This window comes from Lonchura striata, chromosome 1A (assembly GCF_050655825.1).
Source record: "Lonchura striata isolate lonStrDom1 chromosome 1A, ASM5065582v1, whole genome shotgun sequence".
NCBI lineage: Eukaryota > Metazoa > Chordata > Aves > Passeriformes > Estrildidae > Lonchura > Lonchura striata.
In genome coordinates, this window is record NC_140741.1 from 11,724,631 (window position 1) to 11,746,041 (window position 21,411).

At 37.4% G+C, this 21,411-nt stretch overlaps 1 protein-coding gene across 1 annotated transcript; it reads right to left on the bottom strand.

Annotated features, from left to right (window-relative positions):
- Nucleotides 1–14,786: 14,786 nt before the first annotated feature.
- Nucleotides 14,787–21,013, bottom strand: CAPZA3 (capping actin protein of muscle Z-line subunit alpha 3). Its single transcript, XM_085569108.1, is given in 6 exon segments — nt 14,787–19,924; nt 19,927–20,075; nt 20,077–20,156; nt 20,158–20,258; nt 20,261–20,293; nt 20,426–21,013. Coding segments are annotated over 6 exon segments (813 nt in total). The 5' UTR covers nt 20,760–21,013; the 3' UTR covers nt 14,787–19,808.
- Nucleotides 21,014–21,411: the final 398 nt, after the last annotated feature.

The window sequence follows — 21,411 nt, forward strand, 5'->3', positions numbered from 1 at the left end:
GGCAGCTGGGGACAATAAAACATGAAAAAAAATAGGCTAGACTAAACATTGAGTTTTATTTTTATATCTATTTTTTTAATCTTCTATTAGAGTAACTCATGCCCTAAACTGGGCTTGTTTTGTTAATATATCTTCCCAAAAGATCTCCATGAATTTTTTTTTAGTGTTTTTGGGGTTTTTTAATTGTGCAAAGGATCTGTGCCTGTTCATGGCCTCTTGCCTGGGGCTGCCACATTTCCCACCACCCAGAGCTCAACCTAAATGTACTCCTCAACATCACATTGGTGATCTGCTGACTCCAGTGTCAGCATCACAGGAAAAATAAAGCAGTGACACAAATTCCATGACCTTAGTGCATGCAGGTTGCAGAAGGATGCAAAAATGAACCTATTTTAGATTTATTGCTACAGTGAACCTGAAAAATCAGTTGAGGAGAGAGAGGTGAGTCTTTATAATGGCTGTATTCTCAATTGAATATAATCCAGGTCTGAAATGCAAGGAGCTCACTAACCAAAGATATGATTATTAGTGAGTTAATGAGTAGGTGTGATTGCACGGAACATACTCTTCCTCCAGGTTGTTTTTCTTTTTTTTCAGGGAAAATTACCTACTAGAAATCTTTCACCCTTTCAGAGACTGATGCTTCTGCAGTGTTTAATCAGCTTAATATCTGTCCCTACTCCTCCTGACCCTTGCAATCAATTCAGTCCTAAAGTTTCTCCAGCTGAAAGGAGGACCTGTAATTTACAAAGCACCACCTATGTCCCAATCCAAACATGACAAAAGGTTAAAAGGAGGAGACTATTTCATCCTCATTCAACAGACACAGAGCTGTGGCCCAAAATGTGTGGGTCATTTTCTCAAGTCTCTGGTGAATCAGTTATTAAATCACATCTCATCCATCTCACTTCAAGAGCTCTTAATCACAAGGATTCCTTTGTTGAGGATTGTAAATGAGATAAAAATAGGGTTGAAAGGAAATTGTGTGTAACGATCAAGGAAATCCAGTTGTCAGCACTTAAATGCTGGCACTTCTGTTGAGTGTTTGCTGAGGGTAAGTCTTCCTTGGTGCCACACTTGAGGATGAGACAGGATCTGGGAAAGGAAGGCTCCTTGGCAGAGGGAGAAATCCAGGGGACAGGAAGGAGGGCAACCTCTCCAGAACATGAATCAGACAAATTGAACTGAATCACAGCTGTGACACTGCACTTTCTTGAAGGCTACGTAAAACGATTATTCTGCCCTTGTCGGAATCTGAGGTAATGGTGATTCAGAGATTGTAAAAAGTCTTTCTGCCCCGCTGCCAAAGCAGAAGCCATAATTGGTCTGTGCTGGTTCCAAGGTTGTTTATTCTGTTTAGCTCTAACATGTTCTGCTGCCCTGCCGCAGCTCTGTCCTGCAGGGCAGCATGTGGGGCTCTGCCCTCAGTGGGATGTTACAAACATTAAATACCAGAAACTCCCTGTGCTGGATTTACAATAATGTGCCAATATCTGTCACCTACGTTGAACAGTGTGTCCCCAGCCTAAACCAACAGAAAAATGCCAACACTACAGTGAAACATGGAGGGCATGAAGAAGGAGAAAAAGGACAAAACACACCCAATTTCCTCCATCTTGTTCCCTTTGGACCCCTAATCTAGAGTCCTAAAATTTTATTTTTGCACCCGTGATGCACTTAATTGTCCTTTATATCAAACACTCAGAGCTGGTAATTCATCCTGTAAGATTGAAAACTCTTTTCCATGGACAGAGATCAGAGATAGTGTCTCTGGGGGCTCCGTCCAGGGGGGTTCCTGACCCCCTGCCAGGGTCCCAGAACTTCCAGGGCAGCCAGAGGGAAGCCCTGCATTCCCACATATCCCTAATATTAGGAGAGTGCTTGCTAAAAAAAAAAAAAAAAAAAAAAAAAAATCTCAATATTAAGACAAAATAATTTGTTCTACAAGACAGACTAATGGTTTGGCAGGGGTCAAAAGTTAAAGTAGCAGCAGTACAGTAGAGCACTCTGAGGACGGGGAAAATAAAAATAAACATACAAATACATCTGCTTTGATTTGCTAATGATAGCTCTCAGCTAGACTACAGTATTTGAATGCCTGGTAGCCACTGCGAAGTGACAGTAGCTATAAAGCAAATCACAAAGAAACAGCTATTTGGAGTGACAATAATTACGTAACTGGAAATTATTTACTTTTATGTATTTAAATGGAAACAACTTAAATAGGCCTCAGATTTGGCACAATCTTCAGAAGCACAGACCAGAGCAATAAAAGACAAAATGCAAAAACCAACTATGCATGAGGTAGGAAAAGCAGAGAAGACTTTAAAAAAACCCCTCTCTATTTACACCTGATAAATTCTGCCCAGATATCTATTGAAAATGACCATGTTCTAAGATGGTGTGCAGATCCAGTATGATTCATAAGATTCATAATGTATCCTTGTGTTGATTAGTTTTATACATTGTGATCATGTTGATTAAATGAGATTTTTTTTATGGTTTTCAAAACAGAAATAATTTAAAATGGTTTTTAATAATATAAATAATGGTTTTCAAAAATAAATAATATAACATATTATAATAATGTTTTATGCAGCATTAAATACTAAATCAATATCTTTTAGATAAATTTAATCTTCATATAAAGAATTCCACTTTTATTGTACATACAAATTGTTGGTTGCTCTCACTCTACTTTCTGCTTTTCTGCCCTGAAATTCCATGAACCCAAGTTCATTATTCTATTGGGAGTGTGGTGTGGAAGAGAAGGGAAAATACTGTTTGTTGGTAGCAGATTTATCTGTAGTTTTTGGAACACACTCAATATTAATGTGTTTTTAATAATAATTTATATTTAGGGCTTACAGAAAGACACAAATTTCTAATTTAATATCAGGACATGGTTTTTTACAAACCACATAAGAATTAAACTTGTGGAGCAGAACACACCAAAAGAAATGAACTAATAATTTAGGAAATGTTTGTAAATTCATATCTTTCATTTATTGTGTTAACTATGCAGTCCACTTCAGAGTACAAACATGTGTGCTTAATGCACTAAAATAAAATAATGGGAGACTAATTTTTTTAAAAAATTCAGTGAATTCTGTGTTAAATTTGGAAGACAGTAGGATTTTATTAGAGTGAGCTGTGTTCATCACAAATCCAACTCAAGGATTGGCAGGATGCAGTATTCTGCAGAAAAGTCATGTAAGTTCCCCACCACACAAATATTAAAGGACAACATGTGATTTAAAATCAAGATTTAAGTCATTCTCCATAAGTACCTTGCAGAAAAGATTGAATTGATTGAATTGATAGTTATTATCATAACCTTGACACAGCTGTTCTGAAAAGGAATGATTTGTGTCATAGCTGAAATTTAAGAAGCTCTTTTTTTTCCATTTCATTTGCTGTTATAAGGCTGGAGCTTCTGTCACCTATGGAAAGAGTTAGGACTCCAAAGCTGAATGTAGATACACCAAACTATAAACAAACTAAGGTAAAACACCAATTCTAGTAAAGGTTCATGATCACTTTTGATAATTATTGTGGATTTATACCTAGGTAACTTCATACAGAAAAGAGTCAGAAAAGTGGGGAGCTTTCTTTTTCCTGACATATAAGCACTCATTTCCTTATATAATATAATAGATTTAATATGTAAAATAGTGTATTAGACAAAACACTGATTTTTGATCTTTTTCATGCTGGTGAGATCATTGCAACTAATCTGAACTGCTGTTTGTTAAACAGTTGCACAATTTGCCCTTTCACCCTTGCAGCTCAACCTCAAATTAAAACCAGCTCTTGTTGTTAAAACTTTCATCTCTAAAAAATTGATTAGAAACTTTTGGTGGACATAAATTATATTTGTTGTTTTTTTACTTTTTTAGTGGATGAATGCAGGCCTACATGAATTATGACAAACAATGAGTGCTGTGCAGGAATGTCAGCTGAATGAGAATAATTTTAGAGGGAGAATTTGTGGTTACTTTGATTTCAAGAATACACAGCATTATAAAATAACTCTGAGGGTCTTACAAAACACACAAAAAAATACTGTATTAAAAAACCCCCAAACTATATTGGCAAGAGAATAGAATATTTCAGTGAACATATTCATTAAGCAGGTAACTATTGAGAAGCGTTTTCTAACAAGTTTGAGGCAAACTATTCAGCACACCAGCTTTTTTTGCCAGCCACCTTCAAAGCCGAATCAGATTATCTAATTTTAGGCATCAATTTCACTGTCCTTTGCTGCTGTATCAACCACTTCTACCCAGAATAATTCTGTACAGAATGGCATAGCAGAATTGTTCAGGATACATACAATGTGTCGGCCCACACATCTGAGTTTGCAAATTGGCTTGTCACCACTCTTCAATCCCAAGTCAGGCCCAGTTATACCTATTACAAATCCCATAACATTTCTTTCACACTTCCTGATATAGCACTGTCTATCAAAAGACAATTTCCATTATATTTATAATAATTTCTTTCATCAGTGAAGCATTACTAGCAGCCCTACAGACAGTAGCCATTGGGCAAAACACATAATGTTCCACACCCCATCTTATCCATCAGCTTACATTAATTTTCTTTGTATCTCAGAAGGTTATCACTGTAAGTTTAGTTCCAGGAAAATAGTTGTTCTAAAGGAGCTGTTTAAAAAATATAATCTATTTCTGCATAAAGTTGCTGAAATAACAAGGAAAAACAGAATAGCTTTTCATTCCTCAATGCTACATTGAGTTTGTGAGACAGCAATCAGATATATCTTTATCTATGTAAAAGTTTCAAAACCAGAATAAAATAGTCTGAAATAGGAAATCTTAGGATGTGCGTTACCCTTAATACCCTGTCATATAGATATTCACCTTTCTGCCAAAAATTTTCCTGTCTACAGCCAATTTTTGAGATGGTTTTAGGAACAGAAGCTTGCATCCTGTAGAAGAGTTTTCTATCAACCTGATCATAGCACAGTTTCTGTCAAGGACAGCAGAACTTACTTAAAAAAATTCAATTTAATAAAGTAAGTTGCTTCATTTGGAGGGGTGGATATAACGGAATTGGAGAGAAGCTATTGGGATGTGGGAGGCCCTGTCAGAAGGGTTCCAACAAAGCAACTATTGGATGTTGGACTATTTGTGGTTTTTTGATGAATGTTTGTCCAAATACAAATGATATCTGAGAATGTTTTGAGTTGTTATTCCTCCTGCTTGGGAAAATCAACTAGCAGGACATTCCTGTACTCTCTGTTTTGGAAGTTCAGGGCACTTCTGCTCATGGCAAAAAGGAACAGAAGTTTCTGATGTAAAACTGACTGAATAATATGGTTAATTATAAATTTTAGGATAATGACCTATTAGTCAGGGATGCGAAAGAGTGAATGCAGTACAGTGATTTCATCTAGTACAGTGTAATATTTTATGGGACAAGGGCTGATGATAGGAGAGAATCAATGCCATATTTCCTCAGAAAACAGAGAGATTCTCATATTAAATAAATATGAGATGCCATAAAGAAATTAGAGAAGACAATCAGTTTACTGGGATACATCTGGAGTGAGTCAGAAAGACACAGGGAAGAGAAATAGAATGCTTTTAAGATGTCTGAGTTCAACATAAGCATGATTTATGTTAGAATAAAATGGAGATAGCTTCTCTCAAGCAGAAATACTCCTGATCAGATGAGTTATGGTAAGGGAAACAGAGCATGTTTATCAACAAGTGAGTTCTTGATGACTAATCATGACAAATAAGACTTCAAACACATAAATACATCACTACATTGCAACACCTCTGGGGATCTCTCAAAAAAGACAAGAGGAAAGGAAAATTCTTCCAGAAAAAACAAATGTGAACAAATAATTGCTGTGTTGTAAATATATTTGAATCTCAAAAGGGTTTATTCATATAACTAATTTTGGTTTTCACTTAACATTATTTTGGATTTCCATTGTATTTAGATCTTGAAGTGAAATTGCATTTTGAATTATCATTGGTGAGCAAAGATCAACAAACTAAACCTACTTTGATTCACAGCACAGAGGTGCTGTAAAAGGGGCAGGGGAGAGAAAAACAAGATTAAAGTTCTGCCTCAACCTCCTGTTCAGGGTTCAGAACAGCATGATGTCACTTGCCTTATGAATAGTGGAGACCCATTCACCACTTTGACAGCAATGCTAGAAAAAATGCTCTGTATGGGAACCCTTGGGAACTGACAAATTGAAAAGTTGATGAAAGACATTCATACATTTTATATGGCCTTTGGTAACCTTAAGGACAGGAAATATATTTTTCTTGTTATTATTTGATATGTGGCTGTCCATAATAAGTGAGCTTACAACATTTTGAAGGTTATAATTCCAAAGATTTGGTGACTGACTGAAATTTATTGACAAAGCATTGACTTCTGGGATGTCAGCTCTTGGAATGATTACATTTCTTCCTCCATAAAAGTGAGGAAGAAATGTAATCATTTTAGGATCATTTCAGCCTTTAGTTTAAAATAATGATTTAATTATTCATGTCCTGTTAAAGAGGAAAATTCCTGTCTCCCAGGTATCAGCAAGCAGAAAAAATTGAGATGATTTTCTCACCACTCCCTGTACTTTCTGGTTCACAAGGCTAAAGTAAGCCAAATTGCAATATTCTAGCCCCATAGGAGAATAAGAATTAATCATGCCAGATAGCCAACCTCTTAGAAGTTTTATTTGGTATTTTAGGGGAAGGTGGCTTTCTGTGTGCCAGAACAAACATAAGCAATCCTTAATGGCACATGAGCAGATGAAATAAAGGCCACAGGTTTCCAGTTTGTGAAGGCAACCAATGGCTCGAGTAATTGCTTTTAATATGTTCCTATCTTAAGAATTCTGAGCCTTGATTACTGCTGGTCTTTCCCCAAACACGAGTGGGGACTTTTCAGCTCTACCTCCTGTATATTATCAAATCACATGGTCAGGTTCTGTGAGCACTCACTATTCCTTGTTTTCTTTCTGGGCAGAGAAACAGCAGCAGAAAGCAATGGTGAGGTCAGAGTTCATGCATTTTCCTCCCCCTTTAGGAGCTGGCAAAGCAGGAGAGGTGAGCAGCGTGTACATGTCCAGCTTGCTGATCAGCTCAGATTGAGTTTCACAGCCATACAGGGACCAGTGGCTGCAACTCAACTTTCTTTGGGAAAACTTCTCAAGTTCCTTTGTGATAAAGTCTCAAGCTGCATCAAGGGAAATACAGGTTGGATATTAGGAAAGAAGTTTTTTATGGAAAGAATTATAAAGTTCTGGAATGATCTGTCCAGGGAGATGCTGGAGTAACAATCCCTGGATGTGTTTAACAAAGACTGGATGTGGCACTCGGTGCCTGGGTTTAGCTGAGGTGTTGGGGCTGGGTTGGACTTGGTGATTTTGAAGGTCTTGTCCAACCTGGTCATTGTGTGTTTCTGTGAATTTTTGTCCTCACTGCTCCTCTGTGTAAAGGGTGAAACTTCATCTCTAGTTCCTTCCCTCCATGTCCCTAAATGGATATATTTGGAAGGATAGCAAGGCACACAGTGATGATAGAATTTGTTTTACTTAGCTCACCTGTTTAAAAGAGAAGAGCTAACTTACTGCTTCTCTGCTCTAGTACATGACCTAACAAGCTGTGAATTTCATGTATGTTTTTAATACTGTGTAAAATAGATGGTTCAGTCTTTACAGGTTTTAGGTTTTAATCTCTAGAGCGAATATAGGTTTCCTAGTTTAGCCAAAGCAGCAGTCAGTACTGCTGAAGATTCAGGAGATCTGAATCTTCAATCAGAAGATTCCTCTGTGTGGTTAGGCCACAATCCTGTGTGCCTTAATACAGTGGAGATCTGCAGCAACATTTAGGGATTTCTGTGATAAGACACTAGTGCAACAATGAGGTTATGCACTACAGAATTTACCTCCAAGGAATTGAGATTTTCAGGGAAACTCATCAGAATTTCTGCGTCTTTTGTAAAAAATCTTTTTGAAGGAGGAGCAGGATATGCAGCAATAGCAAGGTCCTTTGGCTTAAATGAGAATAAAATCAATTTCCTGAAACATATTCCATCTTCTTGAGAATGGAAACTAACATCAAGTAGCTTAAAAGCTGAGAGTGTGTGCTGCTGAAAGTCTAGTGCTTTTACTGCATTTCTTTTCCATCCACAGTATTCCATTTAATTGATGGCAGAAATGAAAATTTGCAGTGGCCATTAAAGTACACAAAAATGTAACACGAACAGTCAAATATAGTGAATTGGGGTGGATAGCCTGCTGATGAAGTCAGGAATGCTAAGTTGTGCTTTTCTGTTTTGCTGTACAGCAATAGCATTCTCTTTAGTCTATTTTAAAAATGGCCCACCTCAAAATGAATTTATTTTGTCTTTTTCTTAACATGTCAAAAAGAAGAGAAAGTGTAAACTGTATCCCAAATTTATCAAAGGGAATGAAACAAGGTAAAGAAGGAAGAGAACATTTGTTCAAACCAAGCTAACCAACAGGCCAGCCAAGCAAGCAGAAAATAACTAATATGTGATTGAGCAGTTAGAGTGTATCAGCAAGTAGAAATTCACCAAGGTAAACATCTCACTGCTTTTCTTTTGACCTATTTGTCATTTTATAGAACATTTAGACACAATTTTTAAAGAGCAAATGGATCAAAATAAGAATTCTAAAACATTGAATATCAATACTTCTTTATGCATATAAGTGGATCATTTAGAGGCAGAGTGCAATGTCTGTCACTTTGATAAACCAAGGAAAATGTCACAGCAAATTGACATATGGAGATAGTATTGACATATGGAGATATCCACAAGATAGGAGGTTAGAGTGAATAGGAGGTTATTATGAACTGAATTTCAGAATTATATGGAAGCAGCAGAATAAATTCAAAGCTGAACCATAGCAAAATGTAGAGTACTATTCAGGAGCTATGGGCAAGTCTCCTGCTACAAAAATCCATTTTCCTCCTGTCCATTTCCATGTTCCCTTTTTTTAACTTCTGCTCCCTAGTCATCCTTCTTTTATCCTTCACAATCTTTTTACTCCTGTGCATTGTAATTCACTTAATTCCTGCTTCTCTAGGCTGTGCAGCTTGCTATCAAAGGAGCACTAAAAACAAAGGAGAGATTTTCTGCCTGCTCAGTGTCATGTAGATGTAATTTCAAGGGAGATTCTTCCTAAAGCTGGAAACAATCAGCTCAGTATTGATGGACTGCCTGAAGACCTGTCTGTCCATCACTTGTGGGACTGTGCCTGTAGCACTGTGACCATTAAGTGCTCCACTATTAACTCCACCTCATCTGGGCAGGCTTCATTCCTCTCCCACCTGAATTATGACTTGGAAAAATTTTATTCCCCTCACAGGTGGAAACTGATTCTTCTCGTGCTCTTTGTCCTTGCTTAAGAGGCCAAATTGTGTTGGCTGTTCTGTGTATTTAATTGCAGATGTTTCTGTATTGTTGCAGGAATTCTTTAGGATGTGGCTTCCCATAGCATGGATACAGACTACTGTAGTGGTGTAAGTGCAGTTTCTTATCAGGAATTGTTTAACAATATGCAATACTATTTTATGCAGGATAAACATATCTTTAATAAATATTAATATACCATTTGTCTAGGTTTCTATATGGCCATTGTCATAGCTACAAAACTCATTTAATACACAAGCCTTTACTCAGTCTGAAAGCTTTTAGCAACAGATATTCACTCTCAGTGATATTTCACTTGATTTGACACAATTGAGGCATTTAAATATCCTTTAATATAAATAAGAATATTTAAATCAAATATTATTTTTAAAGCTATCCTGATGTGTATAAATACTGTCTTTGTACAAACAGATTAAGAATGAGAGCAGAATAGATTTAATGTGGGATAGATTTTTATCTTGACCAATAGTAAGTTTATATGTAGTAACTCCACTTGTAGAGATATTTACACTAATCTGTAATCAAAGTTGTTTTGCATCCAATTTTTTAAGTGATCAGATAGCATTTTCCAAGGCTGTTATACTGAAAAACATGGTATTTGCTATTTTTTAAAAAGTATGCAGATACCAAGAATTCTGCATGTGAAGCTTCAATGTTCTACAATTATATTAGATACAGTCACTATTTTAAACTGCATATTTGTAAATCTATTTGGCAACCAGGGAAAAAGTTTAGCCGTCAACCACTTATTATATTATTCTCTTTCAAAGGAAAACTTTTATTATCCTGAAATATGTGGCATAGCACTAAGGTTCATCTTGCTTAGATATATTTATTTTTCAATAATTCCTCAAATATGACTTTCACTACAACCTTGTTTCTTGTGAGGATTACCTGGAATCTCCTTAGAGAGAGTCTTCAATGATACAGCATTAAACGTTGAATAAGTGACTGCAACTTGCATACTGTATGGGAATTAGAGCTTAGCCCTTTTATGATTTTCAGCTCTCCTAATTTTATTGGCTCTGTTTCATCCCAAAGTGTATATATGTGCACACACATATGTTTTATAATATCTATATATACATACACACCCATTAAATTTATATTTTAAATATATATAGGCTTTTTTCTTCCCATAAAATATATTTGCAATGTTAGTCCTGTCCTTTATATGGCATTTCATGGCCACAACACGTTTGCAGTGACCCTGGAGGTAACAACCTAATTTATACTGTGCAGCACAGCTGGGGATTCTCTCAGAGATCCAGCATGAATTTCAAAATCAGGTGAGCTGCAGTAGCTCCACAGTTCATAGAATATCATTAGCCTGAGTTTTAGCTCTTCAGGCAGAGCAGGAATGAATCTGGTTCAAGAACAAGGCTGATCAGGGTTTGGATATCCCAGTACCAAGATCAATTGTGCAAAGGTTTTAGAAGGCTTTTATACCAAACAAATGGAGATTCACACTTGGCTATCCAAAATCCTTATTTCAACAGTCTGATAGAAATATATCAGCCCTACCTTTATTGCATTCTCTGTCCTTTTTGCAGGAACAGGTCAGAAACTAGTGTACTCCAAGAACAAATATTATTTCCCCCTCTCACCACCAGCACGCTTAGATTTTTTTCTGCCTCTTTCCAATTCTTTTATTTTCTGATGTGGGTACTCACATTCACCAGGCTACTTGCCGAGCTCTCTTTCCTTTTGGTGTGGGTGGAAAACAGGATCTTAATCCTTTGCACCTGAAACATCAGAGTTCTGATAGGTGTGAAGGCGTGCACCCAGAGTTTCCTTGAAAGGGAGGAAGGAGGGGTTTGCTCAGAGCTCTGTCGGTGGGTGAAGCCCTAAATTGAACTTGTAGCTCAAGTGACATGTGTCTGGGGAGAGATGGGCATTAAATCCAACTTCCCAAGGGGAAAGTGCAATCTCCCATTTCATGCCACATTCCCTGACATCAAAACAAGTGTGAAGACTTTATTCTCTTTCTTACCACGCTGAGCAAAGAGGTCATCCAGCCTTTAGCCTGTGCACCTGAGAAAAGCCTCTGAGCTGCTCAGTGCCACAGCAGCATGGAAGCTGACTACTGGCCTATGTGGCCCAAAGTCATGAGAGTAATTCAGACTGTATTTGACTTTTCTTCAGGCATCAAAAGGCAGAATGGGAGCAGGACAAACTGAATTGAGCTCTCCTGTAAAATCATTTATTGGCAGTCAGGGTTGCACAGCTGAGTAAAGACAGAAATAGCAAAAAGGAAAAAAAAATACCAAACATGCTGAGCAATATATTTTGGCTTTTGAATTGTTTTCCTGCTTCTGTCTGAGGCAAATAATGCACCCAAGAAAGCACTTCTACCACTGTTGATATGAGACTACAGATCTGCATGGAATACTTGAAAATGCATAAATTCTTCACTAATTACATCTTAAACAAACATTTAATATAATTTCAGATTTCACCACATCATACTAATGAGCTACAAACAACTGTCCTTTGACCCAGAGCTTACAGCCCCTGGCAATTTCCTTTCCACTTAGCACATCATGAAGTCTTTAGATGGCAATTTTACAATATGACATGGTTAATAATTTGGTCTTTTAGAAGCAAATGAAATACAGAATATTCTTCTAGGGAATTGAAATTATCAGGATTATGCTGCCTATGAGGAGCTTAATGAAACAGGAACAGAAGCATCAAAGTCACTTTTGACTGCAGAATTTAATGATAAATGTATTGAGTTCTTTTCATTTCTGCTTCAACTTTTTGCTTATAAAAATATTGTGCCAATATCAATAGGAATTAGACATTGGAATTACCTACTCTGCTTCAAGGATAAATTTGCAAATGCTTTCACCTCTTCTAGTCTGGTCCCATGTGTTCAGAAAATTGACAGAAATTCCCTTTATATAGAAAATTCTTATAATAAATCTTGCCTTTAAAAAGAAGTACTGGACAACCTCAAATTCTAAACTAATGATTTATGGCAAGCAAAAATCCAAGGTTTTTTTGCACCTAATTTCTAATGAAGCACTGTGAGCTTCATGTATTTACTTTCCCACTACACAATGGTCAATCACTTCACAGAAATTAAACAGAATTTCACTCTACTGGATCCATAAAAGCAGTATGGAAAGTTTTTTAAATATAGTTTTTATATCTTTCTGGTTCAAAAGAAGTGACCAGAACACAGTTCTCCAGCTACCTTCAAGCTATGTCAGGAATGATACGAAACTTGCTCATTTTATGCCCACAAATTGCTCATTCTGAGAATTTTCTTACAGCTGTAAGGGAACTCCAGTGGAAAAATGAGTTGAACCACACAGCTGAACCTGCTCAAATTCAGAAGACATTGAACATTCTTGTTCAGAGCTTAAATGGACAAGGTACTTCACTTGACTGTTGGGTTTTTGTACAGAGCAAGAATAAATGCTTAGCATTTAATTTACTGAAGCTTCTTGACTTTTGACAACACTTCTGGATCTAGTAGTATTAATTTAAAGAAAATGAATCAACATATATTATACTTAAGACAAAAAAAAATTGCAGTAGAATCATGTAAATTAAGTTATAAATAGATTTGAGAAAAGGACTGGAAAATGGTCTGTAGAAAATTTCTTCAGGCAGGTCTAAAGGTCACAGTTAAAAGAAAAGAACATTTCTGTTGTTGTCTGTACCTGCTTTATCAGGTCCTTCATTTTGCATGATCAAATTCAACCAACTGTAGCATCATGGTAGCTATATCATACTACTCCTCCCAGTGGAAATAGTAACATGATTATAATTAATCAGACATTTAATCACTTTGTTGAACTGGGACTTAAACAGAGGAGCCAGAAAAGAGCTGAAGGCAACATAGAGCCAATGCCTTTTAATCTTCTCTTTCTCCCCATGAATGCTTCATGGGAAATAACAGGTTGTTTTGAAAGAACCTAAATTTTAAGCACAGTTTGTCCCATAATCTGTATCACACATTTGGCAGCCTATGTAACTTCGGTAACAGAAAATAAATTATTGCACATCAAATACCAAAATGTTAATTATGCTTTTCATTGGCTTCAGATAAATCCATAATTTGTAATAAATTTAGGCATATGGAACTACAGCTCAAGGGCTGAGACAACAGCTTGGTTCTTGCAGGGCTTACAGATCATAGAAAGCATGTTGTTGATGTGTCTTTAAAATGACCTTTTGATGGAAAGAGAAAGAATAAATATATCTGCTCAGTGAATACATACAGCATTGATGATAATTACTAAAGGAACTGGTCTGAGCAAGAATATATTAGCAGATAATGTTAATTATAGAAGAAAGAACAACAGAATAAATTTGCATGTAGATATTAATATGGAAAGCAATGGTACTGAATCTATGTAATACAGTACCTGAAGCAATCACATTTATTTTATGGACTTGAAAAACTGATGAACAAGAAGGTGACTTCTTACTGTAAATGTGCTTCAGGCATTGCTTCATTAACAATACAAGAATGGATAATAAATACTTCAAATAAACTGTGCTTCTCGTATCTGTCTCTAATGACTATGTAATTAAAGTAAGCTGAAAATGGGAAGTCTTGTGTGAAATATAGTTCTTAAATAAAATTAATATCTTCAGTGAACTGGAAATTCTTTTTTTCTCAAAAATAATCATAGGGATTTGTAAAAGATATTTACTAATGAACTTGTAGGCATTGGAAACAAAACCCCACTTTTTCTCATCTGTTGAATGCTATAAAGCAAGAAAGAGCATAAAGAAACTTGATGACTTGGAACATGCCTGGTTCTAAAGGGAAGTTATCTATGATCCTTCAAGATCAATGGAGTCAATGGTACAGAAAGACCAACACAGCTGTTCAGGGCATTTTTTTCATTTTTCCATCCAACACAAAGCCTAAGGAGCTTTTCCATCTGTGTGAGGCTGGTTTCTTAGTGGTGAGCTTATCAGAGCAAATCTTGTTAACAGGATCTTCAATGTAGGGTGAAAAAAACCCCAAAACTCTACAACCATCCCCCTCACCCCCAAAAATTTGTTCATCTTCCCTTTATTTATCTGGTTTCAGAAAAAAAGTGTTTCTGTCTGAAACCAAAGACATTTATTGAAACCTACTTATTTGTTTGTTTTTCTCTGAAACCAATCTCTAGGAGGTTTATCTGTCAATTCCCCACCCAAAAAGAAGTGGCTTATAGGGCATTTATTTTTCTTAACTTCTAGAGGAACTTGGACTCTTCCAGCCACAGAATTCCCATAGTGGGATACACTTCCCAGTATGCTGTCCCAACCTCCTGTCCCAGCTGAACCCCAAATTAAACATTCCCCACCTACTCACATAAAGAAATGTGAGTAGGTGGGCAAAGAAGGAGCCATAGAAATGGCAATATCACCATGTGTCCAGGTAGAATGACTGGAGGATTGATGCCACTGTGACAGTCTCCAGCCATGAACGTGAATGTCTGTGAGCACAAACCCATATTTTCATCTTAGTGTAGGATTTAGTATGGCCTGATCTATATATCTGGGGTAAAGTCTAAGTCCTTGGTGGGCAGGCTGTGTCTCAGAAGTCAGATAATAGTAAAATTACATGAGCAACACTATACTCTATGTTTTGTCTTCCTCAGGCTTCTGAACTTCTTGTGTTTAAGAATAAACAACATCTGTTTAAGAAAAAGCAATGAATAAGTGAATAAGCAAAGACTTTTGATCCTTTGCTTTCTGCCAGTGAAGATGAGCACACCTAAATAGCTGCAGGCTTGCCAGGGGCTGGTGCACTCATCTGAGATCTGTGTAGGTAGATCTTGAATCTTTGCAGAAAAAAAAGCTGTTGTACATGAGAGCACAGCAGCATGCTTGAGGATGTAGGTTTGCAATTCTAAATTTGAACCAGGATAGAAAATTCCTTGTTTGTTAATGCTTTTTCATTTGTGAAAGAAACTTGCATCAGCTATCAGAGAATTTCATTTGGGATCATTTGGGATCATGGCTGCACTGCACACATGTCCCATATAATTATATTAATCCCTATCTCAGTTTTTAAGAGCCAACCTTTGTTGTCTCTAATCTAACCTAAACACTGGCCTTCCATTCCTCTGAGAATGTGTCTCATCTGCACTTCTGGGGACATTACAGAGGGACAGCCCCTAGACAGGTCTCATCTGCAATCTCTGTCACTATCAGCAGACTTTATTAGGATCCCAGGATGCTAAAAAAAAAAATTCAGGATATTTTCTGGGTATTTATTTAAGGATGCGTATTAGTTCCTTTTTCCATTCAAGGATAAATGATTACATTAATGATCTAATATAGCATGGGTAATTTGTTTAAAATATTATTATTATTATTATTGTCATAATCATAATTATTAACATATCTTATTACTTCAGTTTTTTATGGTGGCATTATTATTATTATTATTATTATTATTATTATTATTACTACTGCTACTACTACTACTATTATTATTGTCTCTTATTCCCTCAATTTTGTATGGCAACAATTCCAAAGCCTTTCTATAACAAATATGTCTCGTAACTTTGGAGAATCCCAGGATACTATGCTTTGAATTGCTCAAAATAGATATTTTTTGAAACAGTGACTTTTTGAAACCATACCACATTTTTTATAACTCTGAAGCTTTCATTAAAAAGGACTGTAAAATCCACTGTTTGGGCAGGAAAGCCATACTGACATACAGACTTAGAAAATATCTTGCACTTGGCATGTACTAAATCTGCTTTTTCAGATTTATTGAAAATTTTAAACCATTCCTACTGTAGAAGGGAAAATCATCCTTGAATTTAGTCTTACTACAGCTGCAACATTAATGTGTTGATTGTTTGAGCTCAGTGAGAGAGAGACACTTGACAGAAGGTTCTTTGTATTTCCTTAATTTTTATTTTCTCTGTTTTAAAAACATATTTTCTTTTCATTCCCAGAATTTGGAAAGGAATGTGGAGGAAGACATATAGTGGAGATTTTAGGACAAACTGCAAGCTGGAAGACATACAAGCAAGGTGTTTTGTTTTATAAAAATTGTCATTTCCATTCCGCAAATGGAAACAATGAAAAAAATTTTGGAAAATGTAAAGAGGAAAACATGAATTTCTTCCAATGACTAGAAATACTGATAGACTTTGCTTTCTGCCAACAGATAAATGGAGTCTTTATTGTCTGTTACAGATTTATCTATCTATTCTGAAACAAAAAATAAATTAGCTTTTAGTTCCACACATATATTTGAATATGAAATCATTACACTTGTTTCACTGTTTTCATTTTGATAGGTTTTCCACCTGCTGTAGTACTAGCAAAACAAGAAACAAACTTTATAATGTGAACATTAAATATTAAGTCCAAATACTAAGGATCTTCTCACTTTAATGCAGCTCTAAGCTGGCAATGAAGTCCAAGCTAAACTCTAATGTTACTGGCATAATAACATATGACAACTTTCTTTACAGCAACAATTAATGACAGATTCAAAATTATAATCAGAAATAAAAAAATTGAGCCAATTTGGCTCAGGTACATTTGTACCAACCAGGTGATTCCTATGAGTCTTCAAGCCTGAAAATGGAGGAGCAGAAATTTAACAAAATTCCTGTTTTATTTTGAAAGAAAATTACATCTCTGTGTAAAGCTGTTATGAACTTATGGACCAGGTGATCTTCTCCTTGGGACAAAGAACCATGGCTGCTCAGGAACAACCCAAGATAAGAAGAATCAAAAGATACCTGATGAAAATGTACTTTTGAAGGCACAAAGCAAGTCTTTACCAGCAGATTATTATGATTGTAAAAAAGACAGAGCTTCAGTTCCAGATGTGCTGTGCTCCTGACTGCAGTGGAAAACTTCTGCTTGATAAAGCTGGACAACTTGAATTTTTGTTTTTGTTGTAGATATAAATATGCATATATTATATGTGCCAATCCTTCATTTCTTTTGTTAAAATATAGGGAACTGGAAAAAAAAAAAGAGGGTTTCACAAGGAGCTATAAGAACGTGAATGGTTTTCAAAGCACTAGAGAGAAAAGGAGGCTATTTTAGGAATAAAGATAATAAAAGTTGGCATGTATTCCCTGTGCAACAGCAAAAAATCATTTATAGACAAAAACCAAGCAGTTGCAACTGAGTCTCAAAGACATTCAGAGCCACAAAAGTATATAAATAAAAGTTCCCCGAAGTTTTCCATGGGGGTGTACACCTTCAGCTTCTTCTCATAATGTTTATTCTTCCCCAAGTTTCCACTTTCCAAAAGAAATTAAAAAAAATAAGATCCAAGCCCATCCTGAAGAATGTAGAGGGAAAATTGACAAAGCCTATTTTGTAATTACGTTTTCTAGATTAATTTCATATCCTTGCAAAAAATGAGTGAGCATTTTCAGTCAGATCAGAACATTTATTTTGCTGAAATTCCATCCTTCTGAGCAACTTTTGTTGCAGATTCTCATTTCACGGATTCCCTCTTTTACAGAGAAAGGAAATTGAAAGAAAATGAGAAGTTCATAAAGGTAGACTGATTGACTGATACTGCAATATTAAATGCTTTTTCTTATTGCACTCCTTGCTACAGTTTTGCCATATAGAAACAGCATTTTAAAGCAGAGAGAATTTAATTCAACAGAACCAAAAAGTGTATTGCAAAATGCCATATATTTGCATCTCATAAGGGATTGATCTAGTGGAATAAATATTGAAGCTGAAAGTCATTTAAGTGTTTAGTATTTTTCATTGTTCTTTATTATTCCCTATTCTTTTTTCATGTTCAATATTTGTGAAAAAAGTGATTTTTTCCAATCCAGAATTTCTAGTGTTGTATCTGTGTCTGTTAGCACTTAAATCTATGCCCAAAATTTCTTCTATTTTTTGGTACTGCAGATATAAACTACACTCCCAACTGGCCATCTTCATTATAGCAGCCCTAGGTTGTATAACATTTTTATTAAAATTACTTTTATTTTCAATAAAGAAATAAACAATTTTCAACCAAATTCCATGTAAAGACAGCTGCTTGCTCACTGAATGGTGTCCAGCAGCAACACTGGCACTAAAGGATTGGATCTCAGCAGCAGCTGTGGGGTGAAAAGAAAATGACCCATAGGTAATGCAGCTCTCTCTGAAGAACTAAGGGAGCACAGAAAATGCTCTCTATGCTCCACCTTTTTCCTTGTTCACTGCATTTATTTCTCTTGGAAATCAATTATCATATCCAGATACATAGAGAAAGGAACCTCCCAAATCAGAGGGCAGTAAGTATGCAAAATCTTCATTTTCCTTCAAAAGAGTGACCTGAAGATGCTAATTTTTGCACAATATTTTTTCTTCTCAAAACCATAACAATGTGTAGTTCTTGATGACATTTTGAAACCAAGACAATGAAAGCAATCATGGCCAGTCAGCAGTGAATCTCTAAAGCCACATGTGAGTATTTACAAAAGGGCATCTTCAAGACATGTAGCACTGCAATTCCCACCAGCTGTGATGAACAGCAGCAAAATCTTATGCTTATCTTAAAAACATTGAATATTTGTCAGAATAATGCTTACATGTTCACACTTTTTTTCCCTAAGTGTAGTGTTTATAGTAGTGTTTGAAATTAAACTTTGTTTCTGTTGAAACTCTAATTAAAAGTTATGTTTACAGAAAACTGCAAAGATGGTAGGCATTTGTAATAATTTGTGATAAATGTTAGGAAATAATCACTATCACAGTTTGAAAGTAAACCAAAATCACATGCGTTTCATTGGCCTTTGTAATAAATACTGGGAGAAGGGAGTTGCATTACTTTATTCTTTAATGCTGCAATACCCAGCCTACATCCCTGGTCAGTCCTGAAATATCTTCTGCACAATCTATAAGAAATTTATTCCTCCAGTGTCCTGATCTTTCTTTTGTTCATGTGCCTGTATAAGGGATTCAGAGATAAATGCACAAGCAAAGCCTGAAGGCTGAATTTACAGGTGTTCTGTAGCAATGAAAGAAATCTAGATATTATGTGCCAATCCTTGCCAATCTACCTTACCAACTTCCTTAAAATCAAAGTTTCATTTGGTGTGATGCTACATAAGTGAATATAATCCTGGTTAAACATAAAAAGGAAAGTAAGGATTTGCTTACTATCTCACCTGTAGCACTGTGCTGCCTTTGACATTTTGACCATTACTGGTAAAGTACTTGAAAAATACATGAAGAAAGTGGAAAAAAAAAACCAAAAAAGCCCCAGATTATTTCCAGTCACTGCAGACTTGAATTATTTTTGAAATGTTGATTGACTGATGGAAGTCTCTTTACTCTCCTGAGTGATGCAGAAATAAATCAATTAAACAACTCCATTTTGTCTTTTGTCCCTGTTTTTTATTTAAGTCATCATATCAAAGATAGTATCTCAGTAAGCATTGAGGCACTTTACCACTGGAGACCTTGGTGTTCAGATGCTGATCATTCCATAGTTTATTCCAGTTCATAAAATCATGAGTAACAGGGAATTCCTTGACAGATTTCCCCCCCATATATCCTCTGACAAAACCTGAATGTTTTCCAGAATGTCGACACAAACCTTGGTGTCCACAGCTTTCACAAGTTTCATAAAACCCGTGGCAAACTGCCTTTGGTCTGTCACATTGAGAGTCTCACTCAGCCTTGCTGACAGCTACTTGGAAGCTGGCAACTTTGAAGCAGTTTGCCTGGAGAAGAATCCCTGTAAAATGAGTGGGAAATGGGAAATGGAGTCAGGGTGAAAGTCCAGCCTGATTTCCAAAGGTTGTCCCAATGATTGGAAGGCTGATTCTGGTGTGCCTCAAAGCAGGACATGGACAGCTGCTCTTGCCTGTGCTGGTTTTCAGGATACAACAGTTCCCTGCAGTGAAGTGGGAGCTCGGGCAGCCTCCTAGCCCTGTGGGGTGGCCTCACAGCCATTTGGAGTGGCTTTCCAGCCCTTTGGGGTGGCCTCACAGCCATTTAGGTTGGCATCTCAGCCCTCTGGGTTGGCCTGTCGCCGTTCCCCAGCATCCACCATCACCCCGTGCCGTGGGGCCGGCTGGCTCCCAAGGCCCAAAGGAGGGAATCGCCCCAAGCTGCTGCAGCGGCTTGGTAGCGCAGTGATGCTGCTTTTTGGGGGAAGATGCTGTGGTGACCTCCTGCCTCACCAGCTTGTCACCTCTCAGCAGAGCAGAGAGACTTCGGACAAGCTGGCCAAAATCCTCAGGAGGACACTGGCCCAGGTGGCTGCAGCTGTCCAACTCGGCGTGATGTGGCTCCCGCCTCGGCACGTGCCGGGGTGTGCGACATCCTGAGGGTGGATGAGGGCAGGGTGTGGGAGACATTTTATGCTGGAAGGAAGGACAAGGCACATGATGGCGGCAGGAAGGAGCCTGTGCTGGTGGTTTGTGACATCACCAGAGCGGCACCACAGCAACACTGGAAGGATGGGGACGAATGTTCCGCGCCGCCCGAGCAGCGCACAGGGGCATGAGGGCTGTGAGCCCGAGCAAGGGGCTGGCAATGCCACTGCAGTGAGGGGGCTGGAGCACAGCTGCCATGGATGAGAACAGATATCCTTTCCCTCTGCTGCCTTCTCCTCCTCCTCTCCCTTCCCTGTGACAGCTGCCATTGGGACCCCCGGACACGTCCCTTTCCCTCAGGCCTGGGCACACAGGAGGGTGACAGGGATGGCCTGGGGCAGCCAGTCCCGTCAGCCAGAGCTTGTTGATAATGTTTGGGGGGTCACAGTGCTGGGGGCATTAATTCCTTGGTGTTTCTCAGCACTTCCCACCGTTCCCTGCCTCTGCTGAGTCCCCTGGGCCTCCCCACATTTCCCTCCTCTCACTGCACCCCTTTCTGCACCCTGAGCACCCCCAGATCTCCTTCACACCCTCCCTTCAGCCCCTCTGGCCACTGCCCTCCGAGTCTCTGAGGACAGAGCAGAAATCTCTTCCCGCACACCTCAGGGCCTGCTGCAATTTCAGAGGTCAAAAG